General features: G+C 37.8%; 1 protein-coding gene across 2 annotated transcripts in view; it reads left to right on the top strand.

The window, feature by feature from the left end:
- The first annotated feature begins 325 nt into the window (after positions 1–325).
- The window catches only part of Sec23a (SEC23 homolog A, COPII component), a 55599-nt gene continuing 33738 nt past the window's right edge, over positions 326–22186 (top strand). For both annotated transcript variants that reach the window (XR_206012.4, XM_004862747.4), the window contains exons 1-7: positions 326–473; positions 5208–5449; positions 7329–7386; positions 7899–7985; positions 8208–8444; positions 13510–13589; positions 14327–14471. Coding sequence is in view for 1 of the 2 variants with exons in the window: in XM_004862747.4 (XP_004862804.1) it covers positions 5229–5449; positions 7329–7386; positions 7899–7985; positions 8208–8444; positions 13510–13589; positions 14327–14471 (828 nt within the window). In the remaining variant the exon portion in view is untranslated. The remainder of the gene's footprint in view (positions 474–5207; positions 5450–7328; positions 7387–7898; positions 7986–8207; positions 8445–13509; positions 13590–14326; positions 14472–22186) is intronic.

Genomic DNA, 22186 nt, shown 5'->3' with positions numbered 1-22186 from the left:
TTTCCCCCTCTAGTTCCCTCCACGGCTCCCTACTCTCGCACACTACTTCCACACCCTCGCCTCCCGCGGCCCCGCCCCCGGCCTCCCCGCGGCCCCGCCCCCGGCCTCCCCGCGGCCCCGCCCCGTTTCCGACAGGTCCTCCCCCTCAGCCCGCCCCTTACTAGCTCGAGGCCCCGCCCTTTGCCCCCAGTGTCCCCGCCCCCCTGTTCCCCGAAGCCCCGCCCTTTGCCCCGGGGCCGCTGCCACTCTGATCCGTGGCCCCGCCCTTTGTCCCCCGGGGCTCCGCCCCTCGCCTCCCCTTGACGTGGCAAAGGCGGCACCAGCCGGGCCGGCCTGGCCGAGGTCCTCGCGGAGGCCGGAGGCGGGGCGGCGCCGGCCCGGATTGCGGTGCCACGGCTGCTCCTGCTCGGTAGAGCGGACTGACTTCGCCGGGCGGAGGCTGCGGCTGGCTCGGATCTCGTCGTAGGGCGCTGGTAAGGGCCCACTTCGCGGCCATCTGCTCTCCGCTGCCCGGGGCCGCGGCGCCCAGCGTGGAGCCAGGGCTGGCGGCGGCGGCCTGGGGCCCGGGTCTGGTGGTCCCGGCCCTGCCCTGACGCCGCCTGCGGCGGGCGAGGCGCGCAGGAGGCTCGGCCCGGGCGCCCGGAGCCCGGAATCTGTCACCCCGGCCCGCCTCGCCCTCCTTCGCTGTCCCGGCCCGGCTCCCGGCGCCCGCTTCGGGTGGAAACTGAGAGACGGCGTGAACGGGCCCGGTGCCCACACCACCCGGGACCCAACCGGGACCCTCCCTCCCTCCCTCCCTCCCTGCCCAGCCCGCGCTCGGGCGCTGGTGCTGCTCGGTTCACCCCTTGCCGTATCTCAGGTGCCCTAGACTTTGAACCGAGCTGACTTCATCACCGACTGTCGGCCGTTGGGGTTACAGAGGTGAAGGGGAAAGTTAATGCCCTGGGCCTTGGTTACTGATCGAGCTCAGTTTTCAGACCAAGACTGATCCTATACCGTTGAGCTTCCGTTCTGCTAGTAGTGTTTGCCCCTTCTCGGGTAAGGAAAAGTCACAGAAGTTATAGTGAATCCACATGTATCACTGGGGAAGAGATGTTGAATTCACGTTCTCACATGAACTTCCTTAACCTCTACCTCACAAAAACCACGGGTAATTAGCCAAGTTAATTTCAAAAACGTTTTTGATTTAAATATAAATGCATGTTAAATCTCCTATCTTCAGTAGTATCGTTAACATCATTTCAGAAAACCATCCATTTTAAGCTGACAGGAAATGTTAGAGTTAGATGGGACCCTGTAGTTTTATAGCCCAAATCCCTCATTTTACTGATGAGAAAATCGAGAATAAGGGAGATTAGGCTGTTTTCCAAAATCATAAAGCTACTCCTTAGTCCACCTCATTGAGGATTTTACCGCTGAGAAGTAGGAGAGGCACATTTAACTGTCTAGCAATAAATGCATCTGATTGAAAGGAATTCTAATTTTACTTGCAGTTTTGTGTGTTTTTCAATTGAGTACGTTTAAAAGGGCTAAAATTGGAATAGTGAAAAACTAATTTAAAGGGAATTCCTTTTAAAATGCTCTGGGCAAATATTTAAAGTGACATATTGCTTTGCTTCTAGGTTGCATTGAAAATGGAGCATTTCTTTAAAATGTTCTTTTATTTTTTTTTTAAAAAAGATCAGCTTGTTAAGTGTGCGTTCTAATATAGTATGAATAATATTTATTTGGTTTTATGCTTTTATGTGAGCATGTTAATTTTAGGGGATAGAGTGCTTGTCAGATAATGACATTTTATATAAAACTAGCTTTTAGAAGGACATTTGGACTTGAATTAATGATTTTAACCTTGAGCAGTTCCTACTTTTGAAAGGTGAGGGAAGAAAAGGAGATGTGGATGGCTGTGCAGTTGGACCAATTAAGAAAAAAACAAGGGGGACTTTCATCAAACTGTTGCTGGGAGTTAAGAATGTAAGAAACATAGTGGATGTGATTTACTGAGCATAGGCTATTAGTGCAGAATGATTGAGAGAAAAAAATGTGAGAATTGTGCTCTACTGTTATTCAGGTGATGTTGTCCTAAAAAGTACGAATGTGGGATTATAATCCAGCCTGCTATTTGTTGTAGAAACCTAAACCAGGCTGTTGACTGTAGGTAAATATCTTCCTGCTAAGGCTCCTAGAGCTTTTCTCAGTGAGGTTCCCCAGCCATCTTGGGGCTTTGGTTCACAGGATCCCTTTATAATCTTCAATATTATTTGAGGATCTAAAGGAAAAAACAGCTGTTTTAATAGAAGGTAGGTTTTCATGACTACTTCTGCAGTCTGTTGAAATATGCTGTATGAAGGAAATTTGGCTTTATATAGAAACATAGTTGGAAAAGGAAGAGATTTAACAATAGCTTCTTCAGATAATTATGCATATTCTTGTTTGATATCACACCAAATCCCAGTAGTTTTAATTAAGACATTAAAGGTTAATTCCAGTGTGGGATCTGAAACCTTAGAAGCGAATATTTTGAATTCATATTAAAGCCCATTGATTATTCTCCACTTTGAATGGTTTATCTACCATATATGATATTGTAGGATCATAAATTGACCATTTGGGAGATTTTGCTTCACTGAATATGTGTGTATTCTAAATCCTCAAGTTTCATTATACAATGTCAAAAACCACATTAATTCAATCACTGCTCTCATCAGGAGAATCTTTACATATTAGGAAGGTATCAAGCTCTTGTATAGATACAAGATTGTAAAAACTTTAATATTTGCTTTGAAGATCAAATTTTATTAGTAGCAACAAATATTGTTGTTTTCCTTGAAGTAATGTGGCATTTGAGAAAATGTGTGAAGTACTTCTTATATATTGTCTTTGGGAGAATGGAGAAAGTAGTGACTCAAAACATTTTTTGTGTTTAGTGTTTCAGTGAACAACCACGATTGGTCTAGTGTGTTTTAGTGGGTATTTTAATGCTTTTTGGAGATAATGTTTTAGATTATAGGTGCAATTATAAGTGCAGAGAATTTGATTTGCTTTTTTGTTCAGGAGTAATAATGGGAGGGATCACATAGTCCTAGAATTTATAGTCACATTTGCAACATGAAAGCTGTTTGTTAAAACTAGATATTTTTCCTCTCTGAGGGAAGTTGTCATTTTTCTTATTGTTGCTTCTTATTTTATTTTTTTTGGTGAAACGGGTTTGAACCCAGGGCCTTTACACTGAGCTAAGTCCCTAAACCTTTTCCTTTTTTCTTTTTTGTTGAGACAGAGTGTCGCTAAGTTGTCCATGGTGGCCTCCAACTTGGAACTCCCCGGCCTCAGTGTACCCTGGAGCTGGGACCAGACCTTTGTTTGGTCGTTATCATCCAGCAGTCACTTTTTCTTGAAAACCCATACTCCTATATTTACACTATAGTTTAGTCTTATCTTAGGATTTTTCTCTAGCCATTATACACCTGTGAAATACACATGCTCATTTGGTTGGTTTTTTTTTTTTTTTTTTTTTTTGGTACCCTGGATCGAACTCAGGTCCTTGCACTTGCAAGGCAGGCGGCGGAACCACTGAGCTAAATCCCCGGCAACATGCTCATTTGATTAGTGCAACAGTCTCTGGTTGTCTGTGGCATTCTGGCATGATAGAAATAAGGCAGTTTTTCTTTTATATTTTTCTTATTTCTTTTAAAGAAAAGAATGGAAAGTTGCTTAAAATACTTAGATTGTTAAGCTTCTTTTATTGTAATTTGTATATCAACATCTATTTGAAAGTTTTTCTAAAATTAAAATTGTTTTACCTAAATTTGTATTTCCCCTTCCTTCATATTTTAGTTTCTTTCTCTTTTTTTATTTTTTATTTTTTGAGACAGGATCTGCTTTGTAGTGCAGGCTGGCGTTGAACTCACTGTTTAGCCCAGGTTGCCTCAAACTCCTGGCAATCCTCCTGCCTAAGCCTCCTGAATGCTGGGATTACAGGCATGTGCCTCCATGCTTGGCTCCTTAGTTTCTTGTCTCACTGTTTTTCTTAGCAACTTTAACATCCATGTTGGTTCTTCTGACATCCTAGGTTCACAATTCTTAAGCTCTTTTAACTTTGCCCTTCATTGCTGCCACATAGCACTTGAAACTCTTTATCCTCCTACACTTTTGGGTTCTTCAGCCTCCTTCCATGACTACCACTGTTGCAATTTGAGAGCCTGAGAGATAGAAGGATGCCTAGGTGGGAAAGCTGACATTCTAGGCAGGGAGTTAGTAACAAAATTGAGCTGTCCCTTAATGCTAGACCTTCCCTAGAGTGGCCTCCTCTTCCTCTGGTGATAAACTTAAATTATTATATTGGAATGATATATCTCAAATTAGAGTTTAAAATGTTCTCATAAGTTAGCATGTAAACATTTTCTTGTATTGTTTCTGCAGAAGAGGTTATATGATAGGTAAGTCACAGAATACCATGTAACAAGCATGTTGTTTACTGTGTCACAAATATCCTATATTTGCACAGTAAAAAGTTACTTGACTAGTGAATATATACCTAGTTTTAGGAAAATCATGTTTGTTATGTGCTATTAAATATTCTCTTACAGAAAGTTCATGGGAACTTAATCATTTCTGGTTAGAAACCATGTGAGTTTTAAGAGTTTATGATTTTGATATTTGTTTTGAGAATAGTGCAACTTACAAAGCTAATATTGAAAGCATAAGATCTAGGTTTATGCTGGGCATGGTGGTGCATGCCTGTAATCCTAGCACTGGGGAGGCTGAGGCGGGAGGGTTGCTGTGAATTTGAGGCCATCCTGGGCTACATAGTGGGTTCCAGGCCAGCCTGAACTATATAGCAAGACACTGTTTCAACTCCCACCAAAAAATAAAAGGATTTAGATTTACCATTCCTGCCCACTTTTGCCTTTTTTTCTCTATACACCTTTAAATAAATACCTGAGGACATTTGCTATTTTTTGCCATACTTTATACAAAAGTAAATAAAAAGTGTAAAATACTCTGCATTTGGCCTAATGAGGATTTGGGGTCTGAGTCATTATTTACTCATTATAAGTAGAGTTATTGTTGCTTGCTAATTGCTTTCTGAGATAAATATTTTGATTTGGTCATGATTTATAATGTGTTAGCATTGTTGAATTTGGGAAAACTTATTTTTAATCTTTTTAAGAGGATGCTAGATTTTAAAATATCTTTTGGTTTTGTTACAGAAGTAAGAATCAAGCTGTACAATGACAACCTATTTGGAATTCATCCAACAAAATGAAGAACGAGATGGAGTCCGATTTAGTTGGAACGTTTGGCCATCAAGTCGACTGGAAGCCACTAGAATGGTTGTTCCAGTGGCAGCCCTATTTACACCACTGAAAGAGAGACCTGACTTACCTCCCATTCAGTACGAACCTGTTCTGTGCAGTAGGACCACCTGCCGTGCAGTTTTGAATCCTTTATGGTAATTAACACAATGGGGACAAAACTAAAGTGGTGATACAATTGATTCAAAAGTGTAGTTTCTCCCTTAGTCATTCATATAAACATGCTTTTGTTTTTTAGTTAGTTTTAAAAATTAAAATAGTCAAATCCAAAAAGCTGTTAAGTTTTAGGATCATCCAGGTTGTAGTGAGCTGATAATATAAAAGAAACCAAATATAAAAGTGTCGCCATAAAGGGCAGTGGATTCTATTAGTGTTTTCTAGGCACTGGTGCTAAGTGTGTATCAACCCAGCTTTTATCATTAGTAAGGTCATGGTTAAGTGGCCGGTGTTTGAAGAATGTTAAGATTTCTTAAAGATTAAGCCAAGGCCAGGGTTTTAGCTCAGTGGTTTCAGCGCCTGCCTCGCAAGCGCAAGGTCCCGAGTTCGATCCCTGGTGCCAAAAAAAAAAAAAAAAAAAATAGGATACATGCTGTATAAGACAATTTCTCTAAAAATGCACTATTGGGGCTGGGGATTTAGCTCAGTGGTTCCGGCACCTGCCTCACAAGCGCAAGGTCCCGAGTTCAATCCCCGGTGCCAAAAAAAAAAAAAAGATTAAGCCAAAATCTTAGGAGTATTTTTTATTCCTCCTTCTGTTCCCTCTATCTGATTTGATAGCAAAGTGAATTAGACCTCAAGAATGTTATAGGTTCTGTGTTGTATACTCCACCTCCACTTATATCCTACTTACAAATAGCACTGTCTTTTTTTTGGAAATACAATTTTTTACTAACTAGATTCCCTGTTTTCATTCTTGTCTTTCAGCAGACTATTCTACCTAGAAGCTGTACTTTTATCAGTGGAAGTCAGATTATTAAAATCTTGTACTTGCATTTTATTACACTTGCAATGAAAAATCCAAACCCCTTATCAGGACCTGTAAGGCCCCGTGTGATCCAGCCTCTGTGTATCTCCCATCTTGTGTAATCTCTCTTCCTTATTTTTTTAATCTACATATCTTTTCCTCTTTTTGATCCTTGAATGTACCATGCTTATTCCTACCTTGGAACATGTGCAGTAGGAGTGCATCCTTCCTGGACTGCATTGCCTTTAGATTTTCCCATGACTATTTCCTTTCCATGCATGTCATACTTCGTTTCTCTACTTATAAGGCTTTCCTTTAACTTAGCTACCCATACACAGTCTCACATCCTGCTTTGTTTAATCTTTATTATCATTATCTAAAAGTATTTTTTGTGTACACATCTGCTTGTCTTTTCTTTTCTAAAATGTAAACTCCATGAAAGCAGCAACCTTTTCTTTCTTGTTTACTGCTGTATCACCAATACCAAAAATAAATTTTTTTTTTGAGACAACCTCTTGCTATGTTGCCCAGGCTGGTCTCAAACTCCTGGATTGAAGTAATCTTCCTGCCTGGCCTCTGGAGTAGCTGGTTTTATAGGCATGCCACTCTGCACCCACTTCATTCATTCATATATATATATATATATACTTTATTTTTGGTACCGGGGATCGAACTCGGGACCTTGCGCTTGCGCAGCAGGTGGCAGAACCACTGAGCTAAATCCCCAGCCCCACTTTATATATTTTTGAATTGAATAAATGTATTCTAGGTCTGTATGTAGATGTTGCTAATGTCATTTGAAGAAACACCTAAAATTATCTTAATTTTACTGTTGATTTTGGTATATATTATTTTATATTCACTAGGTGAACTTGTTTATGTTAAAAGTATGAATTAGATATTGGTAATACCTAAAAATACATTAACTTGAAATCACTTTGAATATCAGTTTGAATGTGTTCATAATTTAGAAGTTAATTTTATTGAAATTAGGATCCTTATTAAATTGAATTGAAATATAAACTACTTCATTTTGTCCTTTCTTGAAACAGTCAAGTGGATTATCGAGCAAAACTGTGGGCTTGCAACTTTTGTTATCAGAGGAATCAGGTAACTACCCCCACCCCCATTGCAGATGTTTATGCTATAATATTAGTCATATAGAAAAATATATATTTAAAAGTAATGATAAAATAATTAGCATTCACATAGTAAAATTATCTTTCTTAATTTGATGATCAAGAAGTAGGGGCTGGGGATGTAGCTCAGTGGCACAGCGCCTGCCTGGCAAGCATGAGGTCCTGAGTTCTATCCCTGATAACAAAAACAAAAAAGAAATAATTATTCTTAGTTTAAAAATTTATCAGTGGGGCCAGGGATTTAGCTCAGTGGTTCCGCTGCCTGCCTTGCAAGCACAAGGTCCTGAGTTTGATCCTCTGTACCAAAACCCCCCCCCCAACACAAAAAATTTTATTGCTGGGCCAGGGATTTAGCTCAGTGGTTCTGCTGCCTGCCTCGCAAGTGCAAGGCCCCGAGTTCGATCCTCAGTACCAAAAAAAAAAAAATTATTGCTGTTTTTGGCAAATAATTTGTTAAAAATTTTTGTGTTTTTCTTTCTGTAGTTTCCACCTACTTATGCTGGGATATCTGAACTGAATCAGCCTGCTGAACTTTTGCCTCAGTTTTCTAGCATTGAATATGTAGTTCTGGTAAGAACATTGGAGCAAATATTTAAGAAATTTAAATATTTAGTCAGTTTATACCAAAATAATTGCTTAGTTTAGCTGAATTACTAGGTGTCATCCATCACATGTTGAATTAGGATTCTGTTGTATGCACTGTTTAGTCTCTGACTCTTTTATATGCTATGCTGAAGTGTTAGTACCTTTAAAAAAACCTTATTTTTCTTATTGTGATTTTTTTTTTTAAAGCGTGGTCCTCAGATGCCTTTGATATTTCTCTATGTTGTTGATACTTGCATGGAAGATGATGATTTACAAGCCCTGAAAGAATCCATGCAGATGTCCTTAAGTCTCTTGCCACCTACGGCTTTGGTTGGACTTATTACTTTTGGGAGAATGGTGCAGGTTCATGAACTTGGATGTGAAGGCATTTCAAAAAGTTACGTCTTCAGAGGAACAAAGGATTTGTCTGCCAAACAACTGCAGGTAAATACGGTAGTTTTCTACCTGTCTATGACCATCACTTTATCTATGCTTATAAATGCCTTCTAGATGTATATTTCTGGAAAATAGAAAAATTATGAATGATAGAACTGTATTATAACAGAGGCTTTAAATTTAGTGTTGACCTTCATTTACTTTTGTGTGCCTTGAATTGTATATAAGATTGAAGACTATTTACTTTCAACTGTAGTTTTAAAATTTAAAGTGAAACTAAAGGTATTTTACTGAACCTTGGAGGGCTTACAGGAGAGTCATGCTGAAGGCTAAGAGAGAGCAACCATACAGTACATACTAGCTTTTGCTAATATATGACATCTCTCATTTAGGAACTAAACACTTTTAGTGTTTGGCAAGGGGAAATATTTTGTGATATGAGAGTTATTAATATATGAAAGTAATATTTTTAATGATGTTTGTCATTGGGGAAAACTGCAAGTTTTTTCTTCTAAGACAAGAGAGTCATTTGTAGCATAATAGGATCATCTGGAAATGTTTTAAAAATTTTTTTTTAAAGTTGGTGGCATATCCTTGTAATTCCAGCAAATATGCACTAATAAAAAATTGTTTTGTTACTAGTTGTGTAACCTTGGACAGATTACTTAGTTTTTCTGATTGTCAGTTGTTATTTGTAAGGTAGAAATTAAGAAATCTACTTATTATAATTTTTTGTGTAATACTATATATATAAAGAATTTAGCTCAGGATCTGGAGCATAGTTAAGTCTTTAGCAAAAAGTTGCTTGTTGCTATTCCTGATAGCAGTATAGGACATACTACAGGATTAATTAAAAACTTTTATCTGAAGATATTTAGCATTTCTGATTGTTTTGTATTTTCTACTATATTACTTCATGACTAAGCATTTCTGGGTTCAGGAAAGCCTTAGTAAAACAGTATTTTTGTGTCTAGGGAGTGATTTTAAAAATTCTAAACAAAGCTCGCGGTTTGGTTAGACATTAAGTTAGAAATTAAGACATACACATTGGGCCAGGGATTTAGTTCAGTGGTTGTGCCGTTTGCCTTGCAAGTGCAAGGTCCCAAGTTCTATCCCAACATACACTTTTACAAGGTATATATAGGTATATATGTAACTTATGGCTCTCCCTTCATATGATTTCATTTACCTTTCCTTCTTTCTTCTTCCTCTTTTTTTTTTTTTGGTACAGGGGATTGAACTCAGGACCTTTCGCTTGTGAAGCAGCCGCTGGAACCACTGAGCTAAATCCCCGGCCCCTTCTTCTTTTTTAAATTTATGTTTTGAGACAGGTCTTGCTGTGTAACTCAGGCTGGCCCCAAACTCCCAGTGATCCTTCTCCCTCAGCCTCCCAGGTACTGGGATTATAGGCGTGTGCCACCATGCCTGGTTTACAGTCTCTTACAGAAGAGACTCAGAATAGCAAAAGCAATCCTGAGTAACAAGAGCAAATGAGATGGCATTACAATCACAGATATAAAGTTATATTACAAAGTTACACTGTTAAAAACAGCATGGTTATTGTCAGAAAAACAAGATACTTGATTGGTGGAACACAATAGAGGATGCAGAAACAACCTGAGGCACATTCAACTGTCTGATTTTTTTTTGGGGGGGGGTACTGGGGATCGAACCCGGGTCCTTGCGGCGAAACCACTGAGTTAAATCCCCGGCCCCATCAAGTATCTGATATTTGACATGGGGAACAAAAACATTTGCTGGAGGAAAGATAATCCCTTTAATAAATGGTGTTGGGAAAACTGGCTAGACACATGCAGAAGGTTGAATCTAGACCCATTATCTTTCACCATGTACTAAAATAAAAATTGATCAAATATTTGAATATTAGAACCACTTAGTCTGCTGGAAGATAAAATAGGTAAAACTTTTTGAAAACAGGTATAGGCAAGGATTTTCTGAACCGGGCCCCAGTTGCACAAGAAATAACATTAAGAATCAACAAATGGAATTATATATTAAAAAGTTTCTGCACATCAAAGGAAACAACCAACAGACTGAAAAGATAATCTATAGAATGGAAAAAAAAATTTGCCAACTATTCCTTCAACAGAAAACTAGAATATGTAAATAACTCAATAAAAATTAGACCCTGTAAAATAAAATCAAATAATGGGTAATTGAAATGAATAGTTACTTCTCAGAAGAAGAACAAATGGTCAATAAATACATGGAAAAATGCTCAACATTTTACTGGCCATTGGGGACAGCAAATTGGAAACACTGAGATTTGATCTTACTATCATCAAAAGTCAAATAATAACATGGTGGCAAGACTGCAGGAAAAAGGAACTTTTTGGCATTGTTGATAACAATGTAAATTTGTATAACTATTGTGGAAATGAGTATGCAGTTTCCTCAAAAAACTAAAGATTACATTCTACCCAACTATTTACCTTCCAGGTATCTTCCTAGATAAAAGACATCATATTATAGTGATACATACATTCCCATGTTTATAGCAGCACAAATCATAATAGCTAAATCTTGGAAGTGGCCATGTGTCCATCAACAGATGAATGGATAATGAAAATGTTATATTTATACACAGTGGAGTACTACTGTGCTATAAAGAAGGATAGATTTGGATTTGAGTCATTTGTAGGAAAATGAATACACTTTGAGACCATAATGTTAAATGAAATAAATCAGACACACAAGCTAAAATATTGGATGGTTCCTCTTATATGGGAAACCCAAAATACAAACAAATCAAAGATGAAATAAAAGATAATAGGAAATAGGGAGATAAATATATATATTTTTTTGGTAGCAGGGATTGAACCCGGGTTCTTGCACTTGGGTAGCAGGTGGCGAAACCACTAAGCTAAATCCCTGGCCCAGGGAGATAAAATTTTTATAAATGGGAGATTGATCAAGAGATGGAGGGAGTGAAGGGGGAAGGGAAGGGAATATAAAAAGAATTAAAATGTTATGTACATGTACGTACTCCCCACAATGAATGTGATCATTATATATTGCAAATATGCACTAATAAAAAATTGTTTTGTTACTAGTTGTGTAACCTTGGACAGATTACTTAGTTTTTCTGATTGTCAGTTGTTGTTTGTAAGGTAGAAATTAAGAAATCTACTTATTATAATTTTTTGTGTAATACTATATATATAAAGAATTTAGCTCAGAATCTGGGGCATAGTTAAGTCTTTAGCAAAAAGTTGCTTGTTGCTATTCCTGATAGCAGTATAGGACATACTACAGGATTAATTAAAAACTTTTATCTGAAGATACTTAGCATTTCTGATTGTTTTGTATTTTCTACTATATTACTTCATGACTAAGCATTTCTGGGTTCAGGAAAGCCTTAGTAAAACAGTATTTTTGTGTCTAGAGAGTGATTTTAAAAATTCTAAACAAAGCTCGCAGTTTGGTTAGACATTAAGTTAGAAATTAAGACATACACATTGGGCCAGGGATTTAGTTCAGTGGTTGTGCCGTTTGCCTTGCAAGTGCAAGGTCTCAAGTTCTATCCCAACATACACTTTTACAAGGTATATATAGGTATATATGTAACTTATGGCTCTCCATTCATATGATTTCATTTACCTTTCCTTCTTTCTTCTTCCTCTTTTTTTTTTTTTTGGTACAGGGGATTGAACTCAGGACCTTTCGCTTGTGAAGCAGCCGCCGGAACCACTGAGCTAAATCCCCGGCCCCTTCTTCTTTTTTAAATTTATGTTTTGAGACAGGTCTTGCTGTGTAGCTCAGGCTGGCCCCAAACTCCCAGTGATCCTTCTCCCTCAGCCTCCCAAGTACTGGGATTATAGGCGTGTGCCACCATGCCTGGCTTACCGTTTCTTCATAACATTTACTACAATTTCAGTTTTATACTCATTTACCTGATGATTTGATTAATTCCTTTTTGTTTTCAGATTTTAATTTCCATGAGGGCAGGGACTATTTTTTCATCACATATCTTTCACATATAGCAGATATTTAACATAGAGTTGCTGAAAGGTTTGGATGAGCACAAGTTAGGAAATATGGACATTAAAGTTACAGAACCACTTATTTTGTTTTTGTCTAAATTTTGTAAAATTTTATTAGTACATGTTTGCAGTACATAAAGATGTTTACATAAAGATGGTTGATCCAAGAGTTTTCCTAAATATTCTTTGAAGTCTCTCAATCTGTTTCTTTTTTTCTTTTTTTGGTGCCAGGGATCAAATTCGGGACCTTCAGCTTGCGAGGCAGGCGCCGGAAACACTGAGATAAATCCTTGGCCCATTCTTTATTTTTTTAAAAAAACCTTTTAAGAAAAGTTTATGTATTTTATTTTATTTTATATTATTTAGTTTTTAAATTTGGTCTTTATTTCTTCAAATAAGTTTTTTTTTTTTTGGTACCGGGGATCAAACTTGGGACCTTGCACTTGTGAGGCAGGCGCCGGAACCACTGAGATAAATCCCTGGCCCATTCTTTATTTTTTTAACCAACCTTTTAAGAAAAGTTTATTTTTACTAGTGCATGTTTGCAGTGCATAATGATTGAGGGAGAGGCATTCACCGAGGGAGAGGCATTCACCGAGGGAGAAGGTGCATGTGCATGACACATCTTAATTCTTACTGCCCCCTCTCCCTGCTTCCTCCATCTCTTGATCTCTTTCCCATTTATAAGAAAGAACAACTCACTTTTTCAAAGAACAATTTATTTTTTTATTTTTTATTTTTTATTTTTTTTTGGTACTGGGGATCGAACTCAAGACCTTGCACTTGCGAGGCAGGCGCCAGAACCACTGAGCTAAATCCCTGGCTCAAGAGCAGTTTATTTTGATTATTAATTAGAAATAAAGTATTCCAAGTTAGCATCCTTCCCCTTTGCTCACATAACACCTTGTGCTTTGACCTCTCATGTCAATTATTTCACTACATTGTCATTATTTTTCTGAAAGTCTCCCCAGCTGAACTGTTTGCTTTCTCAGTAGAGAGACCATGTGTTCTTTGTTCGTGTGTACCTACTTTATAACACAATACCTTGCACATAGTAAATCTTTGTAGAAGTAATTAAATAAATATCACTCAAATAATCTCTTTTTCAGGAAATGCTGGGGCTTTCTAAAGTACCAGTTACTCAGGCAACACGTGGTCCTCAGGTACAGCAGCCACCTCCTTCCAACAGGTAATAATCAATTATGGCAAACAGAATTTTATGATTTATGCAGCTACTTTAAGCATCATGGGCCCTTAACTTGAACATAGGCATTTAGTAATAATATATTATTAAATCTTTTTAGGAACATACCTGTATTGGACTAATATACCTTTTAAGAATTAAGGCAGAATCATGTCACTGAAATGGTTTGCTTTTCATCATTGCAATATAAGTTTAGTTTTGATATATTCTTGGCTTTCTGTGTTTGGATTCATAAGGATGTAATTTTTGTGGTTTAGAGGCAGCCAAAGAAAAATAAGACCCCAAAAGCTTTTCATTTTGTCATCTCAACCTTAGAGGCAGATTTTTCTCCTAAATTTTCTCATCAGAGGTGGTCCTCACATAGTTATGTCAGGAACTTTAAAGCTTATGAGATGAGTAGATAGATAAAAGATGAAACTTCAAAGTTGTGCTTGGCCGGAGTGCATTGTAGACAAAGGTAGTGTCAAGTGGGGTTCCTGGACGGGTAGCATCAGCTTTACCTGTGGAATAGATTGAAATGCAGGCTCTTGGCTGCACAGACCTGCTGAAATGAACTTCAGAAACTGGGCCTTGGAGACAATTTTAAAACAAACATTACAACCAACTCTGAGGCTCATTCAACTTAGAAACCATTAGTTTGCTATGTATTCAAAGTGTTTTTCTCTATTTTTGTTGTTTCTTAAAGCCTCACACACATTTAAAAATGACTTTTTGTTTTCTAGATTCTTACAGCCAGTACAGAAAATAGACATGAATCTCACAGATCTTCTGGGAGAACTTCAGCGAGATCCTTGGCCTGTCCCTCAGGGAAAGAGACCCTTGCGTTCCTCAGGAGTGGCCCTTTCCATAGCCGTAGGGCTACTGGAGGTAGTGATGATGCATTTATTTTGGAATATAACTTTATCTGTGCATGCGTGTGTGTGTGTGTGCGTGTGTGTGTGTCTGTAATCCTAAGGATAGAGGAAAAAATCGAATCAGAGTGCTTTTTCTTGTTACTCTCTCAGTCAATATTCAACATAGAATATGTCTGTCACCTCAGATACGTGTGAGTTTTAACCTGTAGAATAAACAAGCAGTACTACAATGGGCACCAGCTGGATATGCTATAGTTCAATTCCAACACCATCTGTATAGAGATAACATCAGATGTCACAGACTAAATGTTGAGTTCCATGAGACTTGGCCCCTAATTCAGATGTCAGTTGCATCTAGTAGGTTGTCACCTCTCCTTCTGACTAGTCATTTGTAAACTGGGGGTTCCCATAACCTCCTCTTCAAGTTTGATTAATTTTCTAGAGTGGCTCACAGGCTTGAGGAAGCACTTTACTTACATTTACCTGGTTATTATAAAGTATATTCCAAAGAAACAGCCAGATGCTGCTTAGAGTGAGAGATGGACCTTCCATCCCTCTCCAGGCATTCCACCCTCCAGGAGCCTCCGTGTCATCTTAACTCTCCAGAAGCTTGCCTTTTGGATTTTTTGTAGAGGCTTTATTACATAGCATGATTGAATATATCATTGCTCACTGTTGTTCAATGAGAAATTTTTCATTATCTTATGATGTATTAATATTAGTAAAATGATTAACAGTTGATTCTCTTTTAGTACCTGGTGGTCCCTTCTATATGTATATTCAGGTGTTTTATTCTATGCACTGTTTTTTCTTGGATATTATAGTTTTAAGTATCAATTTTGTTGAATTGTTTTATCTTCTTTAAGCACTTCACTTATATGTACATTGGATCTTCCTTGCTTGTTTTCTATTTCAGCACTTTGTCTTTTTAAAAAAAAAAACTTTTCTATTTCATTTTCATTCTCTTGGTTATTTTTTAGCTTTTCTTTGGTGCTCCTAAATTTTCATTTGAACCTGACAGTTGTTCTAGGTCCATTGCTAGCTTCTCTTTTTTCTGTTTCATGTACTTTCCTCCCAAGTTGCCCTTGATGTATGTGAAGACTTGCAGTCAGAACACGAGAGATAGCTCAGTGGGATTTAGTGCTTTTTTTTTAACCTATAGAATATTTGAAGTGCAGATGTAATTTGTGTTTTAGTTTTGTGAAAATCATGTTGGTATACTTTTATTTGTTCTTGTTCTTCTTCTTTTTTGTCATTTTTTTGTTTTTTGAGGCAAGGTCTCGCTATGTAGTTCAGGCTGGCTTTGAACTGACTCTGTAGCCCAGACTGGCCTTGAACTCTCAGCAGTCCTCTTGCCTCAGCCTCCCAAGTGCTGGGAGTATAGGTGTGCACCACCACACCTGGCCTGTTCTTGTTCTTCACTGTTGTTTAATCTTTACATAATTACCTCATATAACTAGAATGAAGAGTATTGCTTATTAAACTAGTTTAAGAAAGTTATAGACGTAATGAACATGCTTTGTAAAAATGTTCAAATAATATATAAGGATGTATAAAAATGAAAACTAAAAGAGCTTTCATTGTTTTCCCCAGACTTGTTAATCATATATTTAAAGTTGTTGCAGTTTATATAATTTACATTCTGTTCTGAAACCATAATGTAACTTCAAAAATATACTCTTCAAAAATATACTCTAGTTTGTCTGATAACTGCTTATAGAATTTAGAAATAAAAAAGCATTTTAATATGATTATATAAGTAGTGTAGAATAAAGCAGAATAATTATATATACATAGAGAAGGAAATATAATCCTTTGTCATTGCAACTTTGCTGCTACTAGAGAATCTTATGTATCAAGCTTTAAGGATACCCTTTCAGTCGTTTTTCTAGATTTGCTTATTTCCTTTGGGTTGTGCTTAGTTGCCCTTTTTTGTAAATTTTCTGAATTCTTACAAACCCAGAACTGTTTTTAATTTTTCCTTCTCATTTTACTGGTGGTTGGGTGGCTCTGGAGTCTAGGTTCAAAATAATCTTCATTTGGAAATTTGAGCCACTTCTATCTAGTGTTCTAAAATACAGTTTATTGGTGATAATTTGATGTAGACTTGTTCTATTTCTTTAGGAAACTTATTTTTCTTGTTAGATATTTTTAGAATGTTCTCTTTATAATTTTAGAGTTCTGAAATTTCTTAAGGCTGTGTTCAGGTTTGATTATTTTTTCATTAGTTATTTTTGGTTTTTGGTAAGCTCTTTCAATCTGAAGACTTCTGTAATTCTCCAATTTCACTTTTTTTGTCTTTTTAATTCTATATTCATTAGATTGATGCTGGACCTCTGTATCTTTATATATCCCTATTTTCTTCCTCAGAGTTTTCTTCTTTGCTCCTATTCCTGGGGTATTTCCTCAATTTTATTTTCTTTATCTCTAACCCAGTCTTCAGATGTGCTCTTTAGCCCATCTATGTTTTTTTTTTCAATGCTTTTCATTCCAGATGAGAGTTTTCATCTTTCTTAGTCACTTTCTTTGTCTCTGGGACACAACACCTGACACCCACAATTTAGAGGAGGAGAGGTTTATTTTGGCTCATGTTTTGTAGAGGTTTCAGTCCATAGTCAGCTGGCTTCAGGGCAGAAGTAACGTGGCAGAAGGCTGCTCACCTCCTGGCATCCCCGAAGCAGAACGAGTCAAAGGAAGAGCTGGAAGGGACAGTCTTCTGAGTCACACCCATGGTGACCGCCTCCTTTAACCAGACCCAACCTGCTAATAGCAAATCAGCTATAATGTCCTTATAACCCAGTCACCTTCCAAAGGTTTACATCTGTGACCCCATGAGGCTTTTGGGGGACATCTAGATATAAACCATCACCTCTGTCATGTTTGTTGTGAAATCTATTGCAACATGTGCTCTTCTGTATCTCTCAGTTTATCCAGTTTCTGTGCTAAAAACCTTGTGCCGGCAGATGACATACTTTCCACAGTTCAGATTACAGGAATTTCTTTTTTTTTTTTTTTTTTTGGCACCATGGATCGAACTTGGGTCCTTGCGCTTGCGCAGCAGGCGGAGAAACCACTGAGCTAAATCCCCGGCCCTGGTTACAGGAATTTCTGATGGCAGAATCTGATGGATGTCATTAGTGCTTATACCTAGAGTACAGATATACACTGTATCTTCTTTGGCCCATTTCTGGTTTTCTTTGTGTCTTTTTAAAAAAATTCCAAATATGGAGCTTTTCATGTATTCCCCTGGGAAGATCTAGCTTACTTTTGCTTTCTGGGATTTATATAACATATATATTAATAATATATATTTCTTTTTTTTTCGTGTTCATCCAGTGTAGTCTTTTGTTTGAATTCCTCAAAATTTGTGGTCTACTGATAGCATAATTTCTTATCTTTCAATTTTATTTACTTTTTTTTCAAATTTTTATTTTTATTAGTGCACGTATGTAGTACCTGATGATCATGTTCCTCCTGGGGAGTTGGGACATGTGCATAACATATCTCAGTTATTTTTTCATCCCATTTCCTACTCCTTCTTCCCCCTTCCCTCCATCTCTTGGTCCCCTTGCTATTTCCAAAAGATCTATTACCCTACTTCCTGTTATCCATTTTTTATTTGGTCTTTTATATATATATATAAAATTTTGGGTTTCTTATATGAGGGAAACCTTGCAATATTGAAGGTTGTGTATCTGATTTATTTCACTTAACATTATAGTCTCAAGGTACATCCATTTTCCTACAAATGACTCGTTTGTCCCTCTTTATGATAGAGTAGTACTCCGTAGTGTATAAATACCACATTTTCTTTGTCCATTCATCTGTTGATAGACATACAGGGTGCTTTTAAGAGTTAGCTGTTATGAATTGTGCTACTGTAAACATGGGTGTGCATGTATCATTGTAATGTATTTGTAACTCTTTTGGGAAGATACCTAGCAGGGAAATAGCTGGGTCAAATGGAATTTCTAGTTTTAGTTTTTTGAGGAATCTCCATACTTATTTCTATAGTGGTTGTGCCAGTTCACATTCCCACCAACAATGGAGAAGGGCTCCTTTTCCACTGCACCCTCACCAGCATTTGTTGTTACCTGATTTCTTGATGATGGCCAGTCTTTGTGAAGTAAGATTGAATTTTGTTTTAATTTGCATTTCTCTAATGGCCAGAGATGTTGAACATTTAAAAAAAATGTATTTATTGGCCATTTGTACTTTTTCTGAGAAATGTCTGTTCATTTCAATTGCCCATTTTTTGATTGGGTCTTTTATTTTGAGGAGGTCTAATTTTTTTTGATTCTTTTATATATTCTAGATATTTGTTTTCTGTCTGAGAAGGAGCTGGCAAAAATATTTTTCCATTCTGTTGGTTGTCTTTTCACTTTGTTGGTTGTTTCCTTTGTGGTGCAGAAGCTATTTATTTATTTATTTATTTATTTTTGGTACCGGGGATTGAACTCTGGTCCTTGTGTTTGCAAGGCAGGTGGCAGAACCACTGAGCTAAATCCCCAGCAGAAGCTTTTTAATTAGATATGATCCAATTTATGGATTCTTGATGTTTCTTATGTGTTTCTGTGTTGTTTCTTGTTGTGTTTCTTGTGCTGGTTCTGTTCAGAAAGTCCTTGACTACACCTATGTCTCCAAGAGTTTTACCCATTTTATCTTCTAGGAGATTAAATGTTTCTGATTTAACATTTGGATCTTTGATCAAGGTTGATTTTACTTTAGTACATGGTAGAATATATGGGTCTAGATTAGATCTTCTGCATGTGAACAGCCAGTATTCCCAGGAGCACTTATTAAAGAAGCTATACTGTAGCACCTCAGTTCATGAACTTAATTTGTTGCATGATTCAGGGGAAAATGGCCACACTTGTGTTTGTGCAAAGAAGATAGCCTCAGTCTTGTTGGTCACCTGTTGCTGAGTTTGCAAATAAAAACAAAATTTTTGCCAAATGTTTCTGTTTGTGAACCAGATTGTTTGGAAACAAAAGTGTTCGTGAGCCAAGATACCACTGTATTTCCTCCTGTGTGTTTTTGGCCTCTTTGTCAAAGATCAAATAGCTGAATGAGCCTTGGGTTGTTTCTGCATCCTTTATTCTGTTCCATTTATCCACATGTCTGGTTTTCTTCAATACCATGCTGTTTTTAACAGTGTAGCTTTGTAATATAACTTTATATCTGAGATTGTGATGCCTTCTTGTTTGCTTTTTTTTTGGTACCAGGGATCGAACTGAGGACCTTGCACTTGCTAGGCAGATGTGGCACCACTGAGCTACATCCCCAGCCCTGCTTTTGTTACACAAGATTGCTTTTGCTCTTCTGGGTGTCTTTTGGTTCCATATAAATTTTCTTTTCTTTTAAAATTTTGGGGTAGGGGGAGTTTTAGACAGGGTCTTGCTGTGTAGTTCAAGCTGTCCTTGAACTCCCTATGTAGCCCAGGCTAGCCTCAAATTCATGGTGATCCTCCTGTCTCAGCATCTCAAGTGCTAGGATTACAGGCGTGTGCCCCACTCCTGGCTTCCATGTGAATTTTAGGATTGTTTTCTCTATATGTCTGTGAGGAATGCTGTTGGTATTTTGCTTGGGATTCCATTAAATCTGTATATCAGTTTTGGAAGTATGGCCATTTTGATAATACTAGTCCTGCCTATCCAGGAACAGGGGAAATTTTTTCATTTTCTGATGTCCTTTTCCATTTCCTTTTTTAAGATACTGTAGTTTTCATTGCAGAGGTCTTTCATTTCCATGATTAGATTAAGTCTTTTTTTTTTTTTTGGTACCAGGGATTGAACTTGGGTCCTTGTGCTTGTGCAGCAGGCAGCGAAACCACTGAGCTAAATCCCTGGCCCGATTAAGTCTTAAGTATTTAATATTTTTTAATGCTATTGTGAATGAATGTCTTTTTGCAACCTTTTCATGGACTCTTAATTCTTTGCTAAGATGGTCATTAATGTTTTTTAGTTTTGTTTAGCTTAGCTAGCTTTTTATTAGTGTCTTCTGTAAACTTGATGATCCATTATCTGTTTAGTTATAGCTTCTTTGAGCTCACTCAGTACTTTATTGGTCTTTTAAAAAAATTCCTTCTGTTATGCTTTTGAATAATTTGGCTATGTGTGTTTTGATTTCTTTCCCCTTGATGCCCCATGTATCAGCTTGGAGGGACTTGGCAGTTTTTGGAAGCATTTTGGTGTTGTGTCCTCTTATGTTTCTGTTGTTTTTGTTTGTTTGTTTTTTGTGCTGAGGTCTGTGCCTTGATTATAGTGGAAGACTTTGTTACTAGTATGGAGACCTCTTTAGTTAGTGTCAGCTTTTTATGATGCACTCTGGGCATGGCTAACTATAAGCCTTTGCTTCTGTCCCAAGATCCTATCACCTCATTTTATTTGGGAGCATAGGCAACAGTGGATTTGGCCCAGCACCCAGCTCAGGAATGGGTGGCAGTATTGTTAATGACAAAAGGCAATCCAGATATTGGCTTACAGAGAAAGCCAGTTAATAGCAACAACTGTGCCACCCTGGCAGTAGCAGTACAAGCAGCAGTATTAAGTGTTGAATACAAACTGGATATTGACATAACCTGTGAATCAGTATTATACCACCTTTAACTATAGAAAAGAGATCTATAATTATAGTGTAAACAGTAAAAGAAATAAAAAATTGACATACAGCCAGGCGTGGTAGTGCATGCCTGTAATCCCAGCACTTAGGAGGCTGAGGCAGGAAGATCACTGTGAGATTGAGGCCAGCCTAGGTTACATAGTGAGTTCAAGGCTAATCTGAACTACATAGGGAGACCCTGTCTCAAAAAACAAAACAAAACTGAAAAATTGACATAAGTAGCTACTAAAGGCAACAGCTATACCTCTACTAACAATAGATCTGTATTCAGTAGTAATACCATAGAGTTACCTAACTATGTAAATATTCATAAAACTTAATGGTTATATTAGTAATGACAAAGGGGGTGGGAACTGGAGAGTGAAAAAAGTAGAATTTGAAAAATTAATCAATGGAAGATGAAAAGCAAATGAGAAAAATGAGGTAAAGGATCCTATTCAGGAGTAAAAGTAAGTTAATAATAGATAAATGTAACAAAAGAAAAAACAGAGCAAAATAAAGAAAAAAATAAGAAGGGAAAAAGAATTAAAAGGAGAAAAGAAAGAAAAACAAAAAAAAAGAAAAAAGGAGACCCCCCCCTCCCCGCAATCTTAAAAAACCAATGATGGAAAAAAGAGAAAAAACTAAGTCAAAACAAATTTTCCGGTATTTTTGAATGAGTGTTTCTTTGTAGAATCTGCAGTCTTGGAATCCAGCAAGTCATGCTCTTCTCTGCCTAGCTTTACAGCTTCTGAGTTCGTGAGGTGCCCTCCTTGCTCCAGAGGGCCCTCTGTCTGTACACTGCAGGCGGCGGCAGCTGTCCTAGCCAAGTTGTGTCCTTGTTCACTTGGTAGATGGGGAAGGCACTCAGACCACTGGTGGGTTGGTTGGGTGTAGGCAGTAGTGGGGGTGGGTGTTCAAGCAGACTGTTGGACCTGATCCCAGCAATTTCAGGTCCAGGCATCTCTCAGGCTTGGTTTCTTACCACACAGGCTGGGGCAGTGTCCTTCTCCACCTGACCTAAATTTCTTGTGGATATGTCTAGCCTGCACCTTCTTCACGGTTGTCTTCTGTGGCTCTCACCCAGTCACTGTGGGAGGGTAACACTGGAAACCCTTGGGTGTAGTT

This window comes from Heterocephalus glaber, unplaced genomic scaffold (assembly GCF_053883595.1).
Source record: "Heterocephalus glaber isolate CG9 unplaced genomic scaffold, H.glaber_assembly_v1.0 deba00000901, whole genome shotgun sequence".
NCBI classification, from domain to species: Eukaryota; Metazoa; Chordata; class Mammalia; order Rodentia; family Bathyergidae; genus Heterocephalus; species Heterocephalus glaber.
Note: the sequence above shows the minus strand (reverse complement) of the source record. Positions and strands in the feature narration are given on the sequence as shown.